A 25749-nucleotide genomic window follows, 5' to 3' on the forward strand; every position below is an offset into this window, starting at 1 on the left:
TGCTCTCAAGAGCTTTGGGGTCTTTCGTTAACTTTGTGTTCAGGAATTGTCATTCTCAGAAGGGCTGAGCTGTGCACAGTAAATAATTACTCCCTATTTTTTTGCTTGCAGGCAATAGAAGTTACTTCTCCAACGGCTGGGAGTGTCCTGGTGGACTTGTCCCAGCTTCAGATGTTCCAGGTGTGCCGGGAGGTTTCTGTGAGAACGATGTCTCTGTATGGGGAGTCAGTGGATTCAGTTCCAGCCCAGATTTCCTCGGTCTTGCTGCGAGCCTCTCACCACTCTTCACCTTCAGATTCTGCTGTTTCTACCACTTTTACCTCTAGACTGCCCCGTGGAGAGCCCAGGGGCTCTCTGCCTGCACGCAGCCCACCCACACGCCAGACAGCTGCACTCCTGCATCGACAAAAAGTTCCTGCTGATAGCTCAGATGCCAAATTGACTGATCACTCCTCCAGCCATGACAGCTCAGTACGATCTCTGCCAGAGGAAGCCTCTTCACCGCCGCACCTCTCCTCTCCCAGTGCTTCCTTGGTGCAGGTTTTAGATGCTTCCCCACAAGGATCAGACACTGCACAAGACAAGAAATGCCTGACTGTGCCTCCTCAGCAAGCTGGCAGGACAGTGCTCCCCTGTGAGGGCACAGAGCCTGTCGCTTCAAGGGAAGCAGAATCGCAAGGCCTGGGTGAGGGGATGGAGGTGCAGGTAAGTGCTTACATCTCCTGCCCAGTACCAAATGTGCTGGGAAGGAGAATGGATCATTTTGGGGAATGGAAGAAAATGCTAGTGAGCATGTTTCTCTTTCTGTGACACACCGTTGCCTTTGGGTCATCATCCAGTGGTTGGCAAACAGTCAGGGAGTACTGTCTGCTGTTGTGTACCTGGAAGAGCAGATGAAGCTCTCCGCTTGATCTGCTTGCACACACATGTGATCAGGAATAGAGTCAGGAAAGCAAGAATTCATCAGAGAGAGAAGGTGAAAAGGATGTTCCCACTGATGATGATGTCAGTGTTAGTCTGGCACTGCTATTCTTATTCCAAACACTGTGTTCTCTGACTTGAAGGGGTCTTCTCCAGTCTAGTGGGTTTGTGTGAGGCAGAGTAGAGCCACTTCAGCACAGTGGAGCACCTTAGTGGACTTCACACCAACATAGCCGTGTCTGGAGAAGAGCTGGCAAGTTGTCCTGACATTGGGTATTTGGAATCCTGTAGGGTGGGTGAGTGCTTTCAGGGCTTTCCTAGGACAGTGGTGAGGATGTCCGAGAGCCTCATAAGAAAACAGGTAAATGACCTATAAGCTGCTCGCTCTGTGACAAGAGGAAAGTGGGTCCTGTTTGTGTGTGATGCATTATATCAGGAAAAAGGATCTTTTTCCCATTCTGACCTGTGACATCAGGGACTTCAGGGAGCACAGGGAGTGCTTCAAACTGTTAAAGTCAGCATGACTTTATTAATTATGGCAATGTGAGCTTGCGAAGGCTCAGAGTTAGACAAAAGCAGGGAAGACTTCTGATAATTACTGGAGTATCGACAGCTGTGTGGGCCCAAAACCAAAGGCTAGGTAAATACACAGAAGAATTGAGATGTTGAGTCCAAAATTTAAATCGTCATTCTTCAATCCCTGGTCATTTTCTGCTCACAGTACCTCAGGTCAGTTGTTGTGATTTGTTTGCACATATTTAGATGTCTGGTGTAGGTGGCTAACGTGGATGGGTTGCTTTGCCTCCTTTGTAGTCGGTGGAGCAAAATGGGTGCTTCCAGGATGCACATCATCCTCCTTGCTTGGAGATGTGTGTCTTCACTTGGCTGTCAACAAAGAGAAACAGGGCAGAAAGATCCTAGCTGTCAGATGACACATGAGATCTAGACCTGTCTGGCTTTTGCCTGAGCCCAGTGAACATTTGGAAACTAGACACTGCAGTGTGTAAATCTCCCTAGGGGTCTGATCCTGTAAATACATACAGAGCACACTTTGTAAATAGGGACAAGGTTGTTCTCCATTGCAAAATACAGGGGAGGCTGTCATATTCTAGAGTGAGGGTTAGAGAAAGGGGTGGCTGATGAAGGCCCCCACCTGCCTTACCCTCCTTGTTCTTGGGGTTCCACTCCTCCGTCTCCCAGAGGTTTTCTTAAACACCAGACTGAACCAACTGGAAAACATGAAAATTTAAAATTTCTGTAATCCAACTAGGTGATCTAACCATGAATCTGTGCAGTTGTATTCTCTGTGTATGTTCTTCATTAATTCCCCTTCTCTTCACAGCTCCCAGAAGTGCTGGGGTAATGTCCTCACCTCCAGCTCAAGCTAACCTGCAAGCTGGTGTGTAGGACATTCCTCTGGCAGATAAGAGTGGGAAATGACCTTTTTATATAGCTTGGGCTCTTCTTGCTGCCGTAAAACTAGTTATTGTCAATACACTTCTGTGGCTTACATGAGCCACATGCAGTGGCCAGAGCTGCAGCAGTGGAAATACCTTGTGTGTACTTGCAGCTAATGGCAGAGAGGGGCTTGTTCCAGGGCTGGCCAACCTTCCCAGCTGCAAATTGCCTGCCAAAATATTCATGTGCCGACAGCACAGAATGCACAGTGTTTCAGAGAGTTTGGGGTGGCAAGGGCCCCATTTTGGTGCACAAGTATTGTGTGATACCTCCTCCAGGTTTCTTCGTGGTGACCTTTTTTTTCGTTTGTTTCCCAGGCAGAACAATCTGTAACCAAAGCATCAGAACTGGAAAGTCCATCTAACAGCAGTCTGAAGATACGTATGGAGACCTGCCATGCATGCTCTGTGGAAGAGTCACCGAAAGGTCTCAGTGCTGAAAAAGAAAAAGAGATAAAGGAGAAACACTTGAGCCCAGAGCCTCTGCCCTCCCCCAGCCAGGCTGAGGGGACAGATGGCACCTTCAGAGATGCAAGCATGAGTGGGAGCAGCTGCCAGGAGATCTCGAGATTGTCCCTTGGCAAGGAAGTGATCAAAGAAATGTCCAGAGTGAAAAGAGAGGTTTGTTTAACCTTGGGTGAATGTCTCTGCCTATGGAGGGGTGTGGATTGTATTTGACACCCTTAGGTTTTACAGCCTTATGCAGTACTGTTCTTCTGCAGGCTATAAAACGTGTCTGTCAGTTCTGTGTGTGTGCACCCATGCCAATTGCTGCATTGGGTGCTGCCCAATTTATTTCCTGCCATACTTCAGCTGTATATGTACTAGAAAAAGGTAAAATGCTACTTTATTGCTGAAATAGAGTGCCTGAGAGGACTGAAGAAATCTGTTTTGCTTTTCAATAGCAAGAAGAAAAAATATCCGAAATGGGAAGACGACAGCTGACCCTTTTTGCTGAGCACAGCCGTAGTTCTGACCTTTCAGATATTTTGGAAGAGGAGGAAGAAGATGAACTGTCTTCAGAAGCTCTGGAAGAGAAGAAATGGGACCAGAGAGAGCCATGTTACCGGGAGAACGGGGAAAAGGTAACTTTTAGCAGAGTCATGCTTGCGGGGAGCGCCAATGCAGCCATCCCATATCATCAGTTCACAGGAGGAGGTACTGGTCTGTGCCCAGCGCTCTCAGCAGTGCTTGGCTAAGTTCCTGCCTGCTCTGCTTTTACTATGAGTGTTGTCTTAAGCTAGTAAAAATACAAGTTATTTGTGAGGGGAAAGGGTGTTTATATGTAATGGATGTACCCAGGGTTTAATTAGTTGGAAAAACACACAATGTAGTATGAACTTTAGAACCCAGAGTTAAAAATCAATCCTATTGATCAAGTTCTTAATATAGACATAAACAGTGAACACATAGGAATCTGTAAAGTCCACCCATCTGTAGATCCTGTACCAACCCACCTTCCCTCCTAAGGCAAAACAGGCATGTAATATTTTGTCCTCAGTCCTGCAAGCACTCCTGAATGCGAGTAACTTAGTGTAGATTATTTTGCGTAGACCTTGGTGCTCTCTGTAGGAATGGATGGCTTGTAGGGGTGGAGCCGTGGCTTTGCAGCTCAGATGTTGCAAGTGAGGAAATACTGATTGAGTTGGAACTGTGAGCGATCATGTTAATTCATGTTGTAAGTTCAAACAGCTAAATCTAGTTAGTGTGTTGTAATGCATCTGTGACAGGCAATGTGCTTAAAACTGCATGACTGGAAAGTGGTATGTAATCATACAAATTACAGCAGTTGAGGTGAATGTACATGAGGGAAAGTATTGAGGCTGAATGACGGAGATATTAGAAAGATTTGCCAGAAATGTGATATGCCTGTATATAGCAAGAAAGCATCCTTGTTTGGTTTTTTTCACATGACCAAAGAACACATGTGGTTTGTTTTTGCTGACCTGGATAGCTGCTAGCCTGCAGCATGGACGGGATGGGACTGGTGGGCTTTAGATGATCAATAGCAGACAGTGTAATGATTCTGGAGTACATTTGCTGCTGCTCCTTTTCTCCTTCTGATGGGGGTTCTGCTTCCCAGGTGGGGAGGTTGGACCTGCACTGCAGTGTGTCAGGAGTCCCAGGAGAGCCTTGTGCCTGGAGATGCTGGGGCTGCCTGGGAAGGTGTTGTTGAAAGGGCTTCCAGTTGTTGGGATTGCACTGGGGGAAAAAATGGAAGAAAAAGAGTTTTCCTGGAAGGAGAAAAGAGGAAACAAGAACAGTCAAGAATGCTGTTTTTTGTCTCTTTTTTTTCCTGGATGTTTTATTGGCCTGAATGTTTTTGGCTTGGGCTTTTTTGTTGTTTTTTTTTTTTTTGTGTGGTTTTTTTTCTGCAAAAGGAACACTGAAACCCCATGGACATCTTGTTGAGTTGAGCAAACTGGTGCTGCTTGATCTGAAAAAGTGCTATTTTTTTTCTGTTCTGGCAGGGACAAGTTGAGGGTGTGATCATGACAAGATGCTGAATGGGGAGAGGGCATCAAGAGCAGGAAGCTTTAGGCCACAGAGCTCCCAACGCTACCTTGTAGAGTGAGGGAAGATGGTGACTGAAGTGGGCCAGGTCTCAGCAGGGCTGTTTTCTAGAATTCTATTTAGTAACATATCTCAAGACTCCTCACCCAACTCTTTCAGGATTTGGGGCATGAAAGAATGGAGGGGTGCTGCTTTTAAAATGTTTAACCTCAAATAAGTTGTTTAATTTCTGAATCTTTTTATTGTATTAAAACTCAAATCAAAACCCACATTTTTGTAAACAGCTAAAATAAGAGTGGATTATTTTATGGTTGCATCTATGAATTTTGCATATCCCTAATGGGTGCTAACAAGGTAGGAGCCTAGAGCACATGCCCTGTAAAGAGAATCTGAGGAAGCTGAGCTTTTTTGGTCTGTCACAGAGGCTAGTGGGAGATCTTGTAGCTTCCTACAACTGTTTGAAGGTTGGTTAAAAGGTGAGAGAGCCAAAGTTGTCTTGTTCATGGCAGGTGATATAAAAAGAGGTGGCAGTCATGAGCTGCTTTTTGGGAGGTTCGTGTTGGAGATGAGTACAAAACTTCTTTCCCAGGAGGATGGTGCAGCCTTGGGACAGGTCCCCAGAGCGGTGGAGAATCTCCGTTCTTTGGTGTTGTAAAGCCCTCGGCTGATTTACTGTTGGCAGCAGTCCTGCTGCAATTAGGAGATTGAACTGGAGACCTCTGGAGGCCCCTTCAACAAATTCTAAACATAATTCAGGACCAGCTTTTGCTTGGAAAAAATTATGGAGGTTGGAATAATTAGTAGGCAGCTTACAACTGCCTGTTTTTTTCCCCCCACTGTGGTTCAGTTTTTAATTATCTCTGAACAGGCCTGCTCTTGAATGTAGTGTAAAACAAAAGCAGCTACATATGCTTTGTAAACTATTTGCAGATGGTTTTAGAACATGTCATGGTATAAATTGTCAGGGAAGTTGAACAAGAGACCTCCAGAGGTATCTTTCAATCTAAATTACACTATGCATCTGGGATTCCACCTTTTTTATTTTAGTATAAATGTAGTAAGAGACAAAAACATAAATTCTATAGTTGTTCCAAGACAAACTTTAAAATTCAGCAGTGTTTGACCAGAAGTTTTATATAACCTGGCAGGGTCTTGCCCTGCTGCAAGTGAAGTACATGTCTGTGTGACCCTTTTCAGGTAAAGGATTTTCATGTGTATTTGTGGCAACTCTGTTCACCTGGATTTGCAGACAGTAAACTACTGTAGAGCTGGAGCTTGACAGATGATGGGAAGGGCCTCCTGTAGCAGCAACATCTCTAAGGGATGTCTTGCTGCACAGGGTCACTTTGTTCTGTTCGAGTGCGAGGACAGAGAGGTAAGGGAAGACTGTGGGTCCTTGTGTGACCACAGGCTGTGAGACTCATCCCTGTGAATGGAGGAACCCAGTCAGCTCTAACTTGCAGCAAACGTCCACGGAGGAACTGTGCCTTTCCTGCCCCATCTTCCCATCCCAGGGGATGCTGAAGCTGTGGGGAATCAAGTGGGCAGGATGAAAGGTGTTGCAGATAGCTGTGTGTGTAGGGGCAGAGGCTGGGAGGGAGCTCTTCCATGCATTGGCCTTTCTCGCTTTCCGCTGCATTGCTAGTTCATCTAATTGTCTTTTGCCCGAAGACCCATTGCTCTCTTTTGCTTCCTACCCTTGCTTTGCTGCAGACCACCGTCGCTGCTCCATCCTGCTGTGCTGGGAGGGAATCAGCTGTAACTTTGCCTCTCTTTTTAATGTTTATTTCCTCTCTTTTTTCCTTTGCTTGTCCTGGCTGTGGCTTTTCTCGGGGGCTGGGTACAGATGGATCTTTGTGATACTGACAGCGATGAGGAGATTCTGGAGAGGATACTGGAGCTCCCGCTTCAGAAGAACCACAGCAAGAAATTGTTTAGCATCCCTGAAGTGACTGAGGATGAGGATGAAGATGAAGATGAGAAGTGTGTTATGGAGGAAAAGGCAGACCCTCAAGACTCCTTGGAAACACTTACCCACCATTCAGGAAGAACAGAGAAGGTGCTCAGTGTCAAGGAGCCATTTCTAAAGGCAGATGGGAGTAACACCTCCACAGATCTGTCTGCTCAGACTCCACAGGAGGAGCATGACATTAAGGAGAGCAGAGGGGATGCTGCCCATGCAAATCCTGCTTTTGTCCAGCTGGTCTGGAGTCAGAAGAAGGCAAACTGGAACTGGGGCTACCAGGAGAACGATCCGAAGTCTGGGACTGGGGCAAGTCCTGCTTGGAGCAAGAAGGGAAATAATTACCGAGAGAAGATCCGGAGTCGGCCTGAGATGGGTAGGAGGAGACAGAATGATTTAACAGAGCACTGCAGTCGTCTGCTGGGCAACTGCAGTCAGATGGGAGGTGGGTTATACAGAGCTCCTAGCCTCAGGGAAGAGCTGAACATTGTGAGCAGTGCTGGTGGTAAGGAGGGGTTTGATATGTACAGTCGTGCCAGACAAGCCACCTTACGAAAAAACCACACGAAAGCAGTGGTTTCAGGGTTTGCAGAACCTGCTGTGACGGCAACACACTGCTCCAGCCCCAGGAGCCTGGAAATAGACATTGAATATGACTCCGAAGATGATCAGGATTCAGTCTGTGCATCCCCCCCTGAGAGCAGGCTGTGGCCAGAAAGGTCCCAGAGCTGTCAGGGGGACTGGAGTGATTGCTCCAGTCAATCTGAGGTTGCCCACACGGATGGCAGGAGGGACCTGACCAGACTGGAGATGATGGAAGAGCAGGGGATGGAGTGGGCTGGGTCTCCGAGCCGGCGCCTGCGGTTGTTCTGCCAGGAGAACGAAGCACTGAGATGTGAGAGCAGTTCTGAGGAGCAGGGCTGGGAGCTGGACTGTAAGTCACCTGGCTGGAGAAGGAGGCTCGAACATCCTTCGAAGGGGATACGTAGCACCTCCTTGCACAAAAGGGTTGGGTGACTTTTCCTATTCTGGCTTTGAAGCAGCTTGCAGTGGCATTAGCTTCCCTCTGCTTCCCTGGCCTGCCTGTATCTTGCTTTGTTCAGTGTTGTCCAGAGAAAGGACCCTCTAGGATTGTCTGGAAGAAAAATCAGAGAGATTCTGTAGTTCTGTGCTGCTCCGTGGCTTTTCTTGTATTACCTGCTTCTGCTTTTCCTGCTAACTGACCAAGTGTCACCGATGCAGTATTCCTTTTCTCACTGGGTCTTCCTCCCCATGGCAGGAGGCTGTGAGACCCAGATGAAAATCCCTGGTGAAATAAGCTGATTTGTGAAAGCTCTGTGTAGATGATGACTGTAATGTCATTGCCTCCCCTTGAAATGCCCTTTGCTGTGTCCTCACGCTCACCGAGGGGATTGTCACTGGTGCCTGGCAGGGTGCCTGCCTGTACTTAGTTCTGTTTTCCTACTTCCTTGGTATTTTCAGCTCTAGATTGTCCCTGAAGAGGAATGTTGCATTTGGATGCGCTGCTCTTTGTGGAGTGCGTTTGGGCTGAGCACTGTTCACGTGAGTTGGAAGGCAGAGGCTGCTACTAACTCTCTGGTGGTTCCTGTTGCAGGCGTCCGGTAATAAAGATCCTAGGGGCCAGGAACTGCCTGGCACAGCCACCTGGCAGGCTCCCAGCAGAAGAGGGAACAAGAGCGTAAGAAGAAGCCAAATGCAGAAACCTTTACTGTCTAGTCCAGGTGAGTGGGCAAGGAGGAGAGAGCTGGGCAGCAGGAGAGAGGGCAGCTATTGGAAATGGCAGGGAAGAGGCCAGTAGGCAGTATTTGAGCCGTGCAGGGCTATGGCGGGAGGATGGTGCTGACGTTATCTCTGGTGTGTCCCCTGTCTGCGCGCAGGTCCTGCAAGGAGCACTGCTTCAGAAACCTCTGTTAAAGATGATGGCATTAGAGTATTTGTGGCACTCTTTGACTACGATCCTGTTTCTATGTCTCCTAACCCTGATGCAGCAGAAGAGGAGCTCCCATTTAAGGAGGGACAGATCCTGAAAGTAAGAGGACACTGTACTAAACGTCTACTCTCTATGGATCCATCTGATGTTCCAGGGACAGCATGAACCTTGGGATTTCATCTTGGGTGTTTCCTTAGCTTCCCTTTCTCCTTTCTCCTTGCAGCTCAGTCACTGTAGCGTAAACAGTCTGGCCTGTCTTTTCTCCTTGCAGGTATGTGGAGACAAGGATGCTGATGGCTTTTACAGGGGTGAATGTGCAGGAAGGGAGGGGTACATTCCATGCAACATGGTTTCAGAAGTCCAGGTGGAGAATAACGAAATCAAGAAGCAGCTCCTAAAGCAAGGATTCCTGCCTGCCGACACCCCAATGGAGAGCATAGGTACTGTATCTCCTTTATTACGTCCGTGCTGTGCTATTGTCAGCATGCTTCTTTGCTGACATGTGGAAAGCTCAGTCATGCTGTCAAGCTGTGTGGCCGGTGCAGCCTACCACAACAATCTCCAGGGCTGGTCCCCAGGATCTGAAGGCTTGTTTAGTGGTTATTGCAGTAGCAAGCAGGGAGGTCTTGATGGATGAGGGAGGCAGGTGTCCTGAGGCTGCAGTTCATACCTGACTCTGCTGCAGCACAGTGCTGCCCAAGGCTGCATTTGCAGCTGCTGGAGGAGCTGCTCCTGTGCTTGAGGATTGTGCCTGCGAACTCAGCATGGATTGTGTGAGGCTGATTCTCGCTGGAGAAGGGGAAACAAAAAAGTTTGAAGAGCAGCTGAAGGATGTGAGCAAGAGTTTTCACTTCCGTGTTCTCTCCTTTGCTTTGTGAGTCTGTATTTGAACCCACAGGGGTGACCCTGCTCTTGAGTGACAGAATCTGTGACTTCAGAATGGAGGAGGATGGGGAGAGACTCATGGGGAAAGGGAAGGAAGGGTGTGAGACAGCAAGGTAGGCAGTCAGGAGTGTACAAGGAGCAGACCTGGTCCTTCGATTCCTCCTTACTCACTCCCTGAAGTACACGGTTCAGTGTTTTGTGCACTGCAGAGACTTTATGGTTTCTTCCCACTTGTGTAGTCAGAGGGAGGAGAGGAACCTTCCCTGGGATGTGCAGTCATCACAGCTCAGGCTGAGTTAGACTGCCGTTCAGTGGCTGTGAGCTGCCCCAAGACTGCTGTCAACATACTGGTGTCCCAATGCCTGTCCCTTGTCCCTACCATCTCTCATCCTGCACCTCTGTGTGTACTCTGTGCTACCAGTGGCAATGGTGTGACTTGTTCCGCTTGCCAAAACAAGAAGAAATTCTTGTTTTGGCTGGCCACTCTTTCCCTACCAGGTCAGCAGAGTACAACAGCACAAGTGAGGGTCTGATGGCAAAGGTAAGCCCTGACATTGACTGTGTCAATTCCTCACAGGCAGTGGAGGAAAAAAACCTAACCAACCAACAAAACAAAACAAAACAAAAAAAAACCCTCAAGAGAAAAAGAAGCAATCCAACTTGTTTCCATTTCCCTGCAGTGAGACCCAGTATCCAGCCCTAGAGGCTAAGGGCTGACAGTGCCCAGCTAAATGTGGGTCTCTGGAAGGTTGATCCTGAAGAGCAAAGGGGTCCATGGAGCCTGTTGCTTTCACTTTGTGGCTGTGTGATCTTTCTGGTAGGTGTTTGTCCTTTGGCCTCTCTCATGTCTAGGGAGAGGAGAGATTTGAGTAAGTCTTTCTCACACTTGAGGCATTCATAATGTTTCTCCTGCATGTACCCTCTGGTGCCCAGAGATGGCTAGATGCCTGTGGTGGCCTTTGTCCCTGTGGGGATACACAAGGCTCTCTGTCCCACTGTGTACTCTTGGAAGAATAAAGGAACTTACTAGCTCTGAGACTTCATGAATCATAGTGGGTTTGAAAGTTTTCAGGACTGTGGTGGTAGGGAAAAAGGCGTACCTTAGGCATGTGTGCAGAGAGTAAACCTTGTTGCCTTAGGCATCTGGGCTGTATGTACCTCTGTTGTTTTCCTGCTGCCATAAACCAGTCTTGCAGCCTCATAACTAAGAAAATGCCTTGGAGGGGTTGCTCTGGGAGCTCTTCCTGCACACTCCTCCGGAGACTCGTCCAGTAGTGGCCCTGTTCAGGGCAGAAGCTTTAGCTAGAGACCTCCCCAGATCTTGTCTCACCCGAGTGAGTTGGGGGTGCACCTCACCCGGCGTTTTTCAGTTGTTAACCGTATAAGGTTTTATTTTGTCCTTATGATGCTGCTTCTGAAAGATAAAGCGCAGCAAATTTTGTCTAATGTGTACTGTGGTATGGCTAATGGGCATAAATGCAATATGGATTTCTATGTGTATTTGGGATGTGGGTCATGCCTCATCTGAGTCCGTGTATGAGAAATGAAGATTTGGGCATTGCCCGTAGAAATCGGTGTCTGCTTCCCAGGGGAGGCATGTCATGCTACTCTGTTGCCTGTTCACTCTTCAAAATGCTTTTCACTTTCCATTCACTGTCTGTTTCTCTTGTCTATTTATTTGCTTTTTTGGATTTTTATTAAGGAAATGGCACATTTTCTCCACCTCCACGCCGCCAAACCGTCCCTCCTCCAAAACCCAGACGCTCCAAGAAAGGTCTGTGTCATCCACTGCTTCCTCTTTGATTTTTGCAATAGGATTACAGACTGCATTGAATTTTTACTACTTGCTTACAGGACCCTCAGTTGTTTGTCTCTGTACGACTGCTAGGAAGTGGAAAGAGAGCCCATCCCTGTGCTGGTGTTAAGTTTTTAACAACAGTGATGTCTTTTATAGTTTTGGAGCTTGACCTCTGCTTCTTGTTATGTCCCTGAGTCATGGTTACTGGTGTAGACTTTGAGTTGCATGAATGGTTTGCTTCTGTTGTTTGCTGCCGTGGTCTTTGTTCTTTTTATTGTTGTCAGTTATGTCATGTGGTCACTGTTGAAAGATGAACTCTCACTGATGAGACACTTTCTTCCCCCAGTAGGGCTGGATAAACAGGAGACGTACAAGTCTCATCCAGGTGAGAACTGCTCTTTCCAACTATGAGTAGATAGCGCATGACCATAATACAGATGCATTTTGCAATCAAGGGCCAATGCAAGACCCTGTAGTGCTGCTTCAGAGCGCTGTAAGAACATGGTTGTTCTCATGAAAAAGAGTTTTAGTTCTTTTAATTGAGTTGTGGGTGCAGTGGACTTTGACTAAACAGGGAGTGCCTGAAGGTGAAGGGTACATGTGGTCACATGGAAATCTCTTACTCACCTGATGGTGCTGGATTTTAAGCAAATCCAAGGTCCCTTGAGAGAGCACTCACTCTGTGCAATCATCTGTTGATGTCCAGAGAGGCCAAGCCTGCACACCTCTTGTTGGCTCTTCCAATGTTGACTTGAAGCAGGGTTTAAATCCATAAGATGAAGGACTGGACAATGTGTGCTTTCTGTAACACCAGGCTTTGCTTTTGTAGACTCAGAGCAGGTCTGTAAGTAATGGGGCTGAGCAAGCAGATGGTTGTAGAAAGTGCAGTGTGTTCCCTGGATGATGAGGCCTGTGCTTCCCTGTGTGCTGAGTTCTGTGCACTGTGGCTGGGCTGCTGGTCAGTGCTGTCCTGCGCTCTTGCTGTTCCCGTGGCACCTGAAGGATAAATTTTGTAGGTCAGTAGCAGATCATTGCATGGAGGGAGGAGAAATGTGTATTTGAGACTGCTGTCCTCTGCGTGTGTGTGTATGTGTGTGTGTATAAATAGAAAACATAAAATCAAACATGCATGTATATATAGGCAGGAAACCAAGGTGCTGGAATGGGGAGATGTTCCCACTTCTGTGCTTGTGAGGTGATACAGGAGATAGGAAACTGCTTTACCAAATGTCTGTAGGGCCTCGACAATCTTTCTCCCATTCAGTTTCCCCCTAGTATTCTCTTTGCTCGGTCTGCTCCAAGAATGGTGAATGAGTTGCTGTGATACTGGATTTTGTCTTAGAACTTCTGGCTCAGGATATTTTGTTTTATTTTTGACCTGCAGAACAGAAACATCAAGACTTGGAAGCTGAACTGCTGACTCCTCGAAGTATGGTGGCTGTCTTTGACTATAACCCTAAGGAGAGCTCTCCGAATGCAGATGTAGAGGTAACCACCAGCTGCTCACTCATTTATAGATGTCTTTTTCCCCCTCTTTTTTTTCTTCTGTCCCAAGACACTTGGCACTTTGATCAAAACAGATACAATTACAGCTTGGCAATAATGCTGCTAAAAAGGGGTTGGCTGAATTCATTAAATGTAGACTTTGCTGATATGTTCTGTCATCCATTCTCTGATAACAGAGTTCAGTTGTCAGTGAAGAATATGAAGCGATATAGCCCGAATGATTTTCAGTATATGTCTCAGTGGAACTATGTGAGCATCTCATGGCCTTGTAGCATCCTCCAGTGATTAGACAGGACTAAACAGATCTGGGGCAGGAGGAAGCAGCCCCGGCTGTTAGCACTGATCCAGGGCACACTCTGGAAAAAAGGAAGAACCTACTTAAGGGTTTGAATGGACTTCGGATACTTAAGATGAGCGTGTCTTGGAGCATGTCCTTCGTTTTAAATACCTGTGTAGGTCTTTGTTCAAACAAGAAGATTTAGCTCCAGTTTAATGGACCACTCCTGTAAGTTCTTGCTTTTCAAGCAGTACGTACATATAATCCCAACAGTATTTTTGCAGTTAAGTCTGTTTAAGGTGCAAAGATTGCAATGCAGAATCCTTTTTGCAAAATACCTTTCTAAATTAGAGCATGCTCTGTTCTCTGTTCCTCCATATCAGTATTAATCTACTGTGAGCAAACATAAACGTGGCGTTTGGAATCAGATTGTATCCAGAAAGGAATGTATAGCCAAGTGGTGGCACAGTTCAGGTAATGCTTGCCTCCCAAACTGGGTGTCTCATGAGCAAGACAGCCTGCTGCTGAGGACAGAGTGTGTTAGGGATGGTGGATTACCTTGGGAGAGATACAATGAGAACGTGTATCTGGCCAAAGAACACTTTTGAGCCCTTCTCAACAAGAAGATGACTGTATTTTATGCAGTGACTTGCTCTTCCTAGAACCTTCCCTGTGGACAGAGCTCAAATTATTGAAACAAGCTGGTGCAGTTCTGTTGCATTGTTGGAGATGCTCCTGTTCACATTCCTAGAAAATTTGGTTACCTGTTCTGCTAGAAGGCTGCAGCTGCTGTTTGTGAACTTGCACCAAGATGTAATAGGATCAGTTGTGCCATTCTGTGTGTCTGTGAGTGAAGTTCCCTACAGAAGTGTCTTTCTGCTAGAACAAAGTCACAGCCAACAGGAGGAACCTGCAGCCTCCAGAGATAAATTGAGTACTAGGGATATAATAAGGTAAATACATTAGAGGTAGGTCCCTTCCAGCTAATGCTTTGGTGAAGTGCTTATAAAGCCAGTGTGTCCTGAATGGGACACGGCCTGTTGGGAGACTCCACCTTTTTTATCTTAGAGCAGCTTTTTTGCTGTAACTGGGCGATTTCTTCCATAAGAGGAGGCTGCTTACACCTTTTTTTTTGGTCTTACGCTCTATGGAGTGTGTGCCGGGGTGTCTGATGGGACAGACAGATGTGATGGTGAAGGATCATGTGTGTTGCATGGTAATGTTCTGTTTCCAGGTCGAGTCCTCCCATTTGTATGCATTCCCACTAGTGACTAATCCTGGAGTATTGCATACAGAACAGGCTCACCCAAGGGAGCGGGATTTAGTACTTACATTTAAAGAAACGTATTTCTGGTGCTTGTTCAGCTTGTTCTCAACATACCTTTCCAGAACAGGTGGTGGGTACTATTTTGAAGCCTTATTAAAATTTGGTATAAGAAACAGACTTTGCTCTTGTCTTAATTTAGGAGCTGCTTCCTTAGCACTGAATTCTGCAGTTACCCACCTCATTTGCTTTTCTTGATTCCTGGTCCTGCAAGTCTTAACACAGTGGCCTTGCTCCGTCAGGATGAGATTGTGCAAGCAGCCCAGGGTGACCACGTGTTTCTGGTGAGAAATTCCAGGCAGTGTTTCTCCTGTAACTGCTGTTCTCTTGCTCTTTGCAGGCTGAACTGACTTTCAGTGCCGGGGACGTTATCACTGTGTTTGGGTCCATGGATGATGATGGATTCTATTATGTAAGTATGGGTGTTGGTTGGGAAGTTCCTGTGGCTACATCTGAAATCGTTGGAGTCCATCTAGTGGCAGGAGAGCAGAAATCGGGGAACAAAATATTCTGCTTTTGAAAAAAATGATAAATAAATAAACCCATATCTGCTTAATGCAGGGCAGTTTGTTTCTGGCAGTCCATGCTTCTCCTGTAAACCCAATTATCCAAATGGTTCTGAGTTTATTTCTTGGCATAACTTGACTGCAGGTTTCCCAAAGCCTGGGATGCATTTTTCTGTACATGCATCAGCTAAATCAGTATCTGCTATAAGTTAATTTGTCACCAAGCACTCAGACACGTGGTCTTATCCAGGGCAGGAGGCTAAAATGGTAAGATAAGAATGAAAATCTATGATGCCCACCATTGGGCCACACTGCAACGTATCAACTTCAACAAGCACTGGTATCTGTTGTAATTTACTGTATATACCTGCGGACTGTGCCTGTCAGTGAGCAGCATGCTAGACATGACCCTTGGCCCTTGGATCATCCATCTTTTCCGCACAGAAAGTGGTGTGTCTTCAGACATCAAAGTTGAGGTTCCGCTCCAGCTAGAATCTGGAGGGGATCACTGTGAGTTTTGTTTGACTTCTTTTGTAGTGCTGGCCAAACAACTTGGCTGGGGTTGTTTTGTCTCACCCAACCACCTGCTGTTGAACTGGAGTCACTTTTTAGGCATACACCCAAGTTTGGCTTGCAGCTCTGGACCTCAGTGAGCGTGGAGGCAATGCCTACAGGATATTGTACCTCATTCTTTAAAAAATAAATAAATACCAGAGAAAATCAAAGCCCTTTAGAAAACTTGTGGCACAGTCGTATTCCAGTTGCTTCCAGGATAGCTGTGGAAATTTTTTGAGTTTGTAAAAGTGACCATGTTGCTAGAATACATTTGTCATGGCTTGCTGCTGTCTTTTCTTCCTTTACTCTCTTCTGTATTTTTGCGCTCTGAATTGTTCCACAACAAAGCAAGAATGTGAGTCACGAAATTTGCTGAGGATCCTTCCAACATAGTGTGTTTCTGGGCTTCTCTCAGATCATAGCCTAGCCTTCTCTGCATGGGACTGCTCCTCTGTTTGTTATTTCTCCATCAGCCAGGAAACCTGATGGGAGAACTGAATGTTGATCTTGCAGGGAGAACTGAACCAGCAGAGAGGCCTTGTCCCATCTAACTTCTTGGAAGCTGTAACTTCTGATGGAGGCATGGTCAAGGAACTTCATTCAAAAGATAAAGAAGCTTTTCTGCTGAGTGCTGAGAGCCAGGTAAGATTGTGTGACACTGCATACTACAGACATCCAAATTGTGATGTGACTGGAGATTGGACATTGCGCAGCATGCAGCATCTGATGGAATCATTGAAATTATTGCATGCAGCTCAGTTCATCCCATGGGAGATGCTTAAAAGTTTAGAAGGGAGCGCTAGAAGCTCTTCTTGAAGACTTACGTGTAGTGCAGAAAGAGGCACAAAGCAACAACATTCACTGGAGCCTCAGTCACATTATGGTCAGGTGATTAAAGAGCATCTCCAGTCCCACCAGCAGATTCTTTGCAGCCACAAAAGGGTCAGTGGTGAAATACTGCTGCAAGCAAAGCAGTTCAGCCAGCTCCCCAGACACATGAAATTCCTCCGATATGCTCACATCCATGGCAAAGAGTTCTGGAGTTACCGACACCCAAACACCAATGTTCTTCTACATACCTGAGTTAGAAATATCTTAGTGCCATCTGAGGTGCTTACAGATAAATCCGAAATGCACTGGCGAGTTTCCCAGCAGATCTGTGGGATGTATCCTACGTCTCTGAAAGCATCCCACAGATGTAGGGAAACCAAAGGTTGAACAAACCCCTTGCATTATGATGCTGATACTCTTGAAATGAATGCTTAAGCAGGAGATCTGGATTATTTTCCAGGTTCAGTCTATCCTCAGTGGGTGACACCGAAAGCATAGCACCTCCCTGACCATGCCAGGACCTCTCATGCTGTGTTGTTCTAGAGAGTGGGAGGCAGGGAGGGACACAGCTTGTTTCCAGCTCACATGTACTCAGCCTTCAGTTCTTCTTGGGAGGTTATTGACACTGTCAAGTGGTGCCAGACCTATAAAAGTGTGTAAGAGCAGGCCCAGATTGGGTTTGAGCTAGTCCTTAAGGATGTGGCCCTGAATCCTCCTCTGCTGAAGTCACCACTGGTGTGACCCTAGCTTTCCTGCCCTCTGCAGCATTCCTGGTCCTATGTTTCATGCTCGGCTCTTTTTCTCTGTACCCACCTCCCATTTCTACCTGCAGCCCCATCTCTTGCTTCCAGGCATTTCAGGCTTTGTGGGTACAGGGTCTGCACTACAGCCTTGATGCGTTGAAGAGCAGGTGACAGGCCTGTCTCAGCAATAAGGTTTGTGGATAGCTTGCTGGATCATCTTCTAAACTCAGAAGCTGTCTGGGTCCCTTATGCTTACCTGTTTAGGACACTCAGGATCCCTTTCCTCCCAGCCCGTAAGTGCTGGTCTGTGCTGGGGAATCACAGGCTGTTCCTGCCAGGGTTTGAGAGCAGGGTAACAAGGTCCTGTCTGCTCTGCTGTTGAGCAGGCAGTACAAGCTGCTCCTGCTTGCTGCCCTGCCGCTTGCTGCTGCTCTGCTTTCCTCTCTGCTTTCCACTGGTGCTGGGTTCAGCAGTGGGTGGCTGTTTCCCTGGACACAGCAGTTTGGCCCAGATACTCCTGCATGCTTAAGGCTGTAAGCTGTTTTCCTATGGTTCAGGCCATTTTTCTTTTTCAACAGAAATGCCTTTCAAATGTGATAAACCAAACCCATATAAAATAGATGTGTTTCAGGCTTGCCTGCCCTTCAAACCTGTCCATTTTTCTTCAGTTTGGCTCTGACTTCGGGTCGGCAGAGCAGGAAGCTGGTCAGGAGTGACAGGGTAGTTTTGGTACTCAACTGATCCATGAACTGCTGTTCTTTGTTGTCTGAAGTCTGGGGACTTTGAAAATTCAGTTGATGATGATTAAGCCAATTTTATTTCAGTGGGAAACCACATTAACTATCTAGGCATGATTTGGTGTTGGCTGCTTCTGTGTAGTGACAGACTGCCTCCTGTCCTGCTGCCCCCCTGCTTCACCAGGATACCTGTCCTGGTTTATTCTGGCTTAGCGCTCTTTAACTATGTGTGCAGTCCTGCCTCCTACTTATACTTTGCAATCCAGATCTATCTACCAGCTTCCAAATGAGGAAGGCATGTTTGCCCCCTTTTGCAAGTGGTACATTTACCCTGCTGATAACCAAACTTGTATTAGTTAACTACATTTAAGTATGTTTAGTGATTGCCAAGGAGAGACAGGACCTGAACCCACTGAGTTTTTGGCTCTGTCACAGCGATCACAGCATCCCTACCTATGGGCAGAACACTTGATGGGTAAGGCAGAAGGAATACCTCCTCCTGTAAAACATACATATTCTGAGGGCCATCCCTGAGCTGGAATGAACTCTTGCAGTGATACAGCCATGCCTGGGGCTTTCCAAACTCCACCGACATACTAACTCCATAGAGTTAAGGAACTTGCTTGTAAAAGTGTGTTGTTGCATATACAACACAAAGAGAAGCACCTTTGCTTCTACTGTTTGGGATGGGGGGAATGCAAAAAATCACCAAGGCAAAAGATGCATGGCAGCTTCTGGAGAAGAATCTTCTGAAAGCATGGCAAAACAGACTCCCATCGAATTTACCAGTCCCAGCTTGAGATCTAACACATCAGGGGCATGCATGTGCACTATGGTATCACGACAGAACTTTGGACTTGGATTAAAGCTAGTTCCAATCTTAACAGAAGCTTCTCCAGCATGATCATGAATGATTTTTAAATCACTTGTAACTTCTTGGATTTGGTGTTTTTACCCTGTCTGTTCTTCATACTTCCCTTCTCCCTGCTGCTATGCCAGAGGCCTTAGGTTAAGGACAATGTACTTTCCAAATTAAACTGGGGAAGGTGGATCATTTTGAATTATTTCTGAGTATATCTTAAAATGCTGGCAATTGAAAAAAGTTAAGCAGTTTAACTTTCAAACTGACAACATTTGGGGATTAGATTTAAGCAATAAAACATACAGCACAAAAAGGAGTATCCAAGAAGTTATGGTTGCAAGCTAGGGCCCTGAAACACTCATGCTTACCAACTTGGAGCAGTTGCTGTAATGCTGTGGCTGTTGAGGGAGTATTTTTGCATCAGTGATACGCAGTTTCTGTCAAAGACTGATTATAAAGCACCTTCAGAAAGTGTTTGATTCTAATTGATTTTATGTGTTTATTTCTGCCTGTATTATGCACCCGTGATGGTTTTTTTTCTTCAGAGAATGAGGAAGAGAAGAGTCCAGTGATAGATATGAATGATACATAGAGAGAGAGAGAGCAACCATGTAAGTTTGTGTGAGAAGACATCTTCAATATCCCACCCAGCCTAGCCTATTAAAGGGTCCTACACCTGTAGTTTACTCCTTCTCTTGCTTGTAGTTTGACAGGCTGGTTTGGGGCTTTGCTAGCAAGTCCACCTTCAAACCCTCTGGTGGCAGAGTTTTACCTGCCAGATTGGTCCTATATTCAAGACAAGCTGTGATCTGTTCAGTGTATGAAGTGCAATTGTTTGGAACAATTATCTGGTGGTTTTGGGGACCATGATTGGACTGTGCTGGATATTCAGGTTTAGAAAAGACCTGCTTTGTACTTCAGCTTGGTCCTTCTACCACTGTTCAAGCACGTCAACAGCCAAAGCTTCGTTTAGCCTTTGCAAGATCCTGCTCAGACTGAGCACACCCCATATTCAGCTTGATTTTACTCCTTCCTGAGTATAGTCCTGAAAACCCTCTGCACACCATCAACTTAAAGTAGTAACATTTAGTCCCTAAAACCAACCTTGTGTGGATAATTGTTCTGTCTGATAACTCTTAAAGAAACAATTTTGAAGTTGGGGTGTGTGTGAAACTTCTGGTTTTGGGGGGCAGTGGGAGTGAATCTGTGTTTTTCTTAGTTTCAAATAAAACGTTTTCCTGAAGTTGTGCAAATCAGTAATACCTAAGAACACTGAAAACCACCCCCTGAAAACTAACATGGCTCTTCTATTTATCAACCCTAATAGCTTTTATCAGGATTTTGACAGAGCAATTTTTCCTTCATGTTTCTCTTAGAGAAGAAACCCTAATTTTAGTATCATTTGTCTCTTACCAGATGAATCTATGAACTGGTTCTGTTGCTTTTCTGCCATATAGAGACTTCTGAGAATATCTGCACATGCTTGTGTGTGAGAGTGCCTCTGTGTGTGGAAATCTGCCTGGGTATCGTATACCACAGCTGGGAATCAGCAGGACTTAAAGCCACAAAGACAGGAAACTGCTAGTCACTTCCTTTTAAATGTTCAATATTTGATAATGACATTGATACTGCAGTATCCTTATTATAGTAAATTATTGTGACATTTGTGAGTTGGTCTGGGTACCTGCCTCTCATTTTGCATGCAGTCTTTCATGCATAGCTCTAAGGAGAAATTGTGTAAGGTTTGTTGGGCCACTTCAGATCTGCCCTGAAATTGTCCCACCTTTGCCAGAAAAATGGTTTCCAGTGGCGTATGGGCACCAAGCCTCCGCTGCCCTGGCTGCCCAGCAGCCTTGACATCACTTCCACATCCTCTGGGGCTGCTGAGCCAGACAGCCCAAGGCCTGAGCTTCGTAGGGGAGATCACTTACTGCATGTTAGTGGACCTCTTCTGATGTTAGCCAAGTGCTTTTGTGCATTTTATCCAGGGATTCTTTGTTGCACCACACGTAAATAGTTTCTGGAGCAGAACCCAGGGGTTCTTACTTTTGCACACAGCTAACCTAGCAGGCTAGCAAGTTAGCAGTCATCTGGCTTACTTTTTCTCTTTGCCTCCCTACATTTTGCACTGCTGGCTGAAAATGGTTTGTCTAGATTGATTCAGATTTATTTCCAGACTTCTCAGACCTGTCTGGTGCTAGAGCCATCAACACCAAGTGTTGCACCTTGCATGTGTGTGCTGCCAGGGGATACAAAGATTGCAGTTGATGCTGCAGCGTTAGTTGGAGGAGTGGACCTCGCAGGCAGAGTGCAGCTTTAAAAGGGGCAGGCTGTGCCATCAAGCCCTCTGCTGCATGCCCTTGGCAGTAGCTGGCCTTTCAACACAGTGCTGAGTATCTGGGGAGTCACAGAAGTGCCTCTGAAAGTGTGTGGAACAAGATTTCCAGGGGAAAATAGAGTGTGAATTTTTTTCAGGAAAAATCAGCCACTGTATTTTTAACTCTAACAAAGAGGTGGAAAGGAGTTACGTCTCTGTTCCCATAGCCAGAGACCCTGGTTCAGGTAAGAGAGAGTCTGATGGCACCGTCCCCTGGGACAGTTTAAAGTGATTGCTGCAAGACAGGTAGCTGACTCTGAACCTTCTGGGGTTGGGAGGGGTCATATATTCACACCAAGACAGAGCTCTTTAAAAACCCTGTACTCCTGTGTGCTCAACACTGACTTGACAGGTATTGTACATACTTAGTCTGACTCTAGAGAGCAGCTGTTTGCTCGTCTGGTACCAGAAGTGCTTTCTTACTGCAGCAGAGCGAAGTGACTGCAGTACAGCAGCATAACTTCAGCCTGTGGCGGGAGGAGAGGTCACAGCTGCTTTTTGTGTTCTTTTGTCACGCAGGAGGTTGGGTGCTGAAACAGCAGCAGGGTGATAAAGCACTACTGCTTCTGCTTTTGACCCCAGGAAATGTTAAATAAACCAACAGCACATAAGTGTGAGTGTGCTATAGTTAGGGCAGTAATGCTAAACCTGTGCACCTGCTTGGTTCAGCAGCTTTCCCCAGGCACAGTGTGGGACCAGGGCTGAAGCACATCCACTCCTGCCGATGAGCTGCGAGCCGCTGCTGGGATTCTCACATTTTCTGTGCAGGGCTGATGCCTTTGCTCTTCAGCAATGCTTCCGCCCTAGGCAGAGCATCCTGCTGCCAGTGTCACTACCTTGTCTCCCCTGTTGGACCTGTGGCTACTTACAGACTCTTAAGGGATGCACTTGACTCTCCCCGACTTAGTGGGACCCAATCAGAGAGATGATGAGGATCGTAGAATCATTTAGGTTGGAAAAGACCTTTAAGGTCATTGAGTCCAACTGTTAACCCAACACTGCCAAGTCCACCACTAAACCATGTCCCTAAGTGCCACATCTGCACATCTTTTAAATACCTCCAGGGATGGTGACTCCACCACTTCCCTGGGAAGAAGGCTTTTCCGTGGCACAGCTCCAGCCACTGGCATGTTGTTTTGGGTAATGCCAAGACAGGATGCACAGCTGGGTGCTTGGAAGATGCTGGTTTGTGAAGGCTGTGTGGAAGAGAAGGCGGTGGGACAAATGCTCCCCTAGGCCTCAGAAACCCAGAGCCTCTTCCCTGGTGAACTTTGCAGCTTCTTGGGAAAGCTTGCCCTGACAGATCAAATGGTCACTGTCCAGACACCTAAACCCAGTGAGAGGAGGTCACGGAAAGAAGGCTGTTGCTGGGAACTGACCTGCTGCTAGTACTTTGTGAAAAGGAAACTGAGCCCAGGACTAGGGTACTCTCTGATTTCTAATAAGCCTTTTTCAAAAGGAGCAGTGTACCATGCATCGTTTGGGACTGTGGATCCCAGGTAACATTCTCAAATGCTCAGATGACTTAGGAACATATTGTTGCTGTGTGCCACTTGATCCCAGACTTCTCCGTGTCCTGCTCCATCATGAACTTTTTCTCCATTATTGGTGCCACTGCAGAGCACCAGACTCTGCTTTTTGCCACTCTCGCGACTCGATCTGATGGATACTGAGCAGCCTTACAAGACTCTGAATTTCTCCTCTTACAGTGACAGAGCGTGGCCACTGTTGCAGAAGCCTCCCAGCTTAGCCAGCCTCCTTGAACTTCTGAAGGTCCTGCACAGCTCTTGTTCTTATTAGGCTGTTTTTTTCTTGATGTCCTGCCTTGTGTCCTAGAGTGTGCTGAGAGCCCGCCAGGCTTCCCCGACCCAGGCAGCCAGCAGGCATACATGGATGCATCAGTATCTATCCATCCGTGCTTCACTGACAGCATCTTCAGCTGTGAAGGAGCATCTTTCACCAAGTCCTCGGTGGGACTTCCCTGCTGTCCTGTTCTTAGCCCAAGGTTAAGGAATTTCAGGATGTCTGAGCTCAGGCAGGGTCTGGGTAGCGGGTACAAAAAAGTATAAATCCACTGGAAAGTTCCTAACTGGATCTGCAATGACACAGAGGAGCTGAGCCATGCAGGGTGAGGGGCAGACTGGTGGGGAGAAGGCAGGCTTCTCTATCTGAAGGTTTTTGTTGGCATATCTTCCATTAGCTCTAACTTCTGCTTTTTTTTCTTTTGTTTTCTCTTTTTCCCACTCAGTTAAATCCAGATGGGTGGGTTGACCAGAGCGACTCCTCACCAATTCCTCCTACTCTACCACCTTCCTGCCTTGTCATGGGCGAGCAGTGTCCAGAGCAGGCATCGCTGGCTGTTCTCAAATGCAGTGATGTACCTGGTCAGAGTAAAAAGAAGAGAGGCTTCTTCTTCAAAGGAAAAAAGCTCTTCAGAAAACTTGGTTCCAGTAAGAAAAATTAAAAAGGGATTTATTGTTCTGTAAAGACTGCCTGTGCAGTCCACACAGAGACTGAAAATTCAGGAGAAGCCCTCTGCAATAAGCTGATAAGAGTATTTTCATAGGGAAAAAGTGTATGTTGAACAGAGAAAACTCTTCAGCGGGTCTGTGAGCTGTGGTCTCTGCTGAGAGCCCAGCTGTGGGTGCCCACCCAGCATGGGCAGTGGCTCTGAACGCAGTGTCATGGCACTGGGGCGTGAGGCCTCAGCTCTAGGATACAGCTACCTCCACCGTAGTGTGTCCTGCTTCATGCAGCCCTCAATGCACCAGTTCCCTGTAAATATTTTAATTTAAAATATATATTCTGGCTGTAAGTTAGCTAAATGGCTTTTCCCAACAAAGCCCCGGCCCCTTAGGAAGAGACCCCTTGTACTACACACCCCCTGGTATTTCTCTGGTCCAAAGGAGGTTGTGTCAACTCCTTCACTTCCTGCAAAGAAAATTTGCACTTTTTTGTTCCCGTGAATCCCCTTTGCTGTCTCTGGGCTGATGAGTGAGTTATTTGTACTGTAAACCTGTAAATATGCAGCTGTGCCTAGGAGCATCCCACACTGCCTCAGTCATGTTTCAGCACGAGGACTCCCACGGAGGAAGGAGCGATACCCGCAAGGGTGTTGATACTTCTGCCTCTAAGGTGGGCTGCTGTAAGCTGCTCTTGGCTGGTTCACCTTGACCACACACTGGCTGGGGACTTTGCCTTATTTATTTATTTATCTATTTATTTATCTATTTATTTATTTATTGTCTGCCTCTTTTGCAGTTTTATTTGGCTGTTTCAGTGGGCTGCTCCTGAGTTGGAACATTTGGAGAGCAGAGCTGGGGATGGAGAGTTTGCAGTTATTTTCATATGAGATGATGTGTTCCTTGAGTTAAGACACATCCCTTTCTAAGCCACGGAGAGTTTTGTACTACATGGTTTCTATCCTTTTCAGTGTTTGTTTCTTTGCATGTTTCAGTGGGGTACTTGTTTTGAGAAGGACAGTTACGTGAGGTATGTGAATGATGCCAGCACAGTGTCCACAAGTGTTGGTGACATGGTATGATTTTATTTAATATCAAATTTTATTATAATAAAGTCTATTTTCACAAAAATACATTTTCCTTAAAAAAGCAAAAGATTCAGTGATGCTTCTTCTGGGGGGGAGGGGGGGGGGGAGGGGGAGGCAGAGGGGAAAATGATACCAGTGCTTGAGGATGCTTCACAGCACTTCACATAGGAGCCCGCCTTTCCTGTGACCATGGTGCAAGGTACCTTCGCTGTGAACGAAAGGTCTTTGCCTCTCCTGTTTCAGAGACCTAATCCTGGAGGAGAAAGCGCTGGGGTGTCACTTACACTTACACTGTGCCTGAGCGCAGTTACACCACGTCCAGACCTCATCCGGACATGTATGTAGCCCTGTGGTGCTGCCTCGGTGGCTTCATGCAGCGTTATGTCCCTGGCTCTGGCCACTGGACCCCTTCGCTGGGGGTGCCACCAAGCCCGGGGGGCCTGCACAGCCAGATTTCTTCCACCGTTCTGTTCTCCGCTCCTGGGTGTTACCCGTGTGCTCCTGGATATGAAGGGAGGGCCACGGGGTTGAAGTGGTGTCCTGCTGCTGCAGCCTGCTGCAGCCTGGCCGTGCAGCCACGCTGCCCTGTTGTGCTGATGTAGCAGCGCAGTGGAAGCATCATCAAGTGTGGTGGCTATATCTAGACCACCTGATGATTTCATGTTTAGGATAGAGTAAAATTGAAGAGGTCAATGATGGGTTTTGTTATACAGCTTTTACTTTTTAAGTTTCAGATCCTTTGGTGTTTTCTTTTTTCAATTGGCTCCTCCACAGTGAGCTACCTTCAAGCCAGGCTGGGAACACCTACCTGTGGAGAAGATCAGCGTATCCCTTGCAGGCTTTGGGTTCTTTTCATGCCGTGCTGGCGGGACAGGTTAGCTGGGATAGACCAACTCTCTGCAGTTACAGCCACTGCTGTGCTCGGGTGACAGATGGTAATTTGCTTTGTCAGAACAAATGGCCCCAGTAGAGACCAGCCGCCGCCCCAGTCT

At 46.7% G+C, this 25749-nt stretch overlaps 1 protein-coding gene across 4 annotated transcripts in view; it reads left to right on the forward strand.

The window, feature by feature from the left end:
* Nucleotides 1–24802, forward strand: part of TSPOAP1 (TSPO associated protein 1) — a 73467-nt gene extending 48665 nt beyond the window's left edge. For 2 of the 4 annotated variants that reach the window (XM_080388676.1, XM_080388678.1), the window contains 13 exons: nucleotides 112–705; nucleotides 2697–2999; nucleotides 3284–3463; nucleotides 6739–7863; nucleotides 8471–8597; nucleotides 8754–8905; nucleotides 9078–9246; nucleotides 11394–11465; nucleotides 11839–11874; nucleotides 12874–12977; nucleotides 14937–15008; nucleotides 16171–16299; nucleotides 23456–24802. In XM_080388676.1, coding sequence (XP_080244802.1) covers nucleotides 112–705; nucleotides 2697–2999; nucleotides 3284–3463; nucleotides 6739–7863; nucleotides 8471–8597; nucleotides 8754–8905; nucleotides 9078–9246; nucleotides 11394–11465; nucleotides 11839–11874; nucleotides 12874–12977; nucleotides 14937–15008; nucleotides 16171–16299; nucleotides 23456–23671 — 3279 coding nt within the window. In that variant the 3' untranslated portion in view covers nucleotides 23672–24802. Of the gene's footprint in view, nucleotides 1–111; nucleotides 706–2696; nucleotides 3000–3283; nucleotides 3464–6738; nucleotides 7864–8470; nucleotides 8598–8753; nucleotides 8906–9077; nucleotides 9247–11393; nucleotides 11466–11835; nucleotides 11875–12873; nucleotides 12978–14936; nucleotides 15009–16170; nucleotides 16300–19375; nucleotides 23278–23455 lie in introns of those variants that run through there. The other 2 variants (XM_080388679.1, XM_080388677.1) reach the window with 2 other exon arrangements.
* Nucleotides 24803–25749: the final 947 nt, after the last annotated feature.

The sequence above is a fragment of the Falco punctatus genome (genome assembly GCF_963210335.1).
Source record: "Falco punctatus genome assembly, chromosome: 1".
Taxonomy (NCBI): domain Eukaryota; kingdom Metazoa; phylum Chordata; class Aves; order Falconiformes; family Falconidae; genus Falco; species Falco punctatus.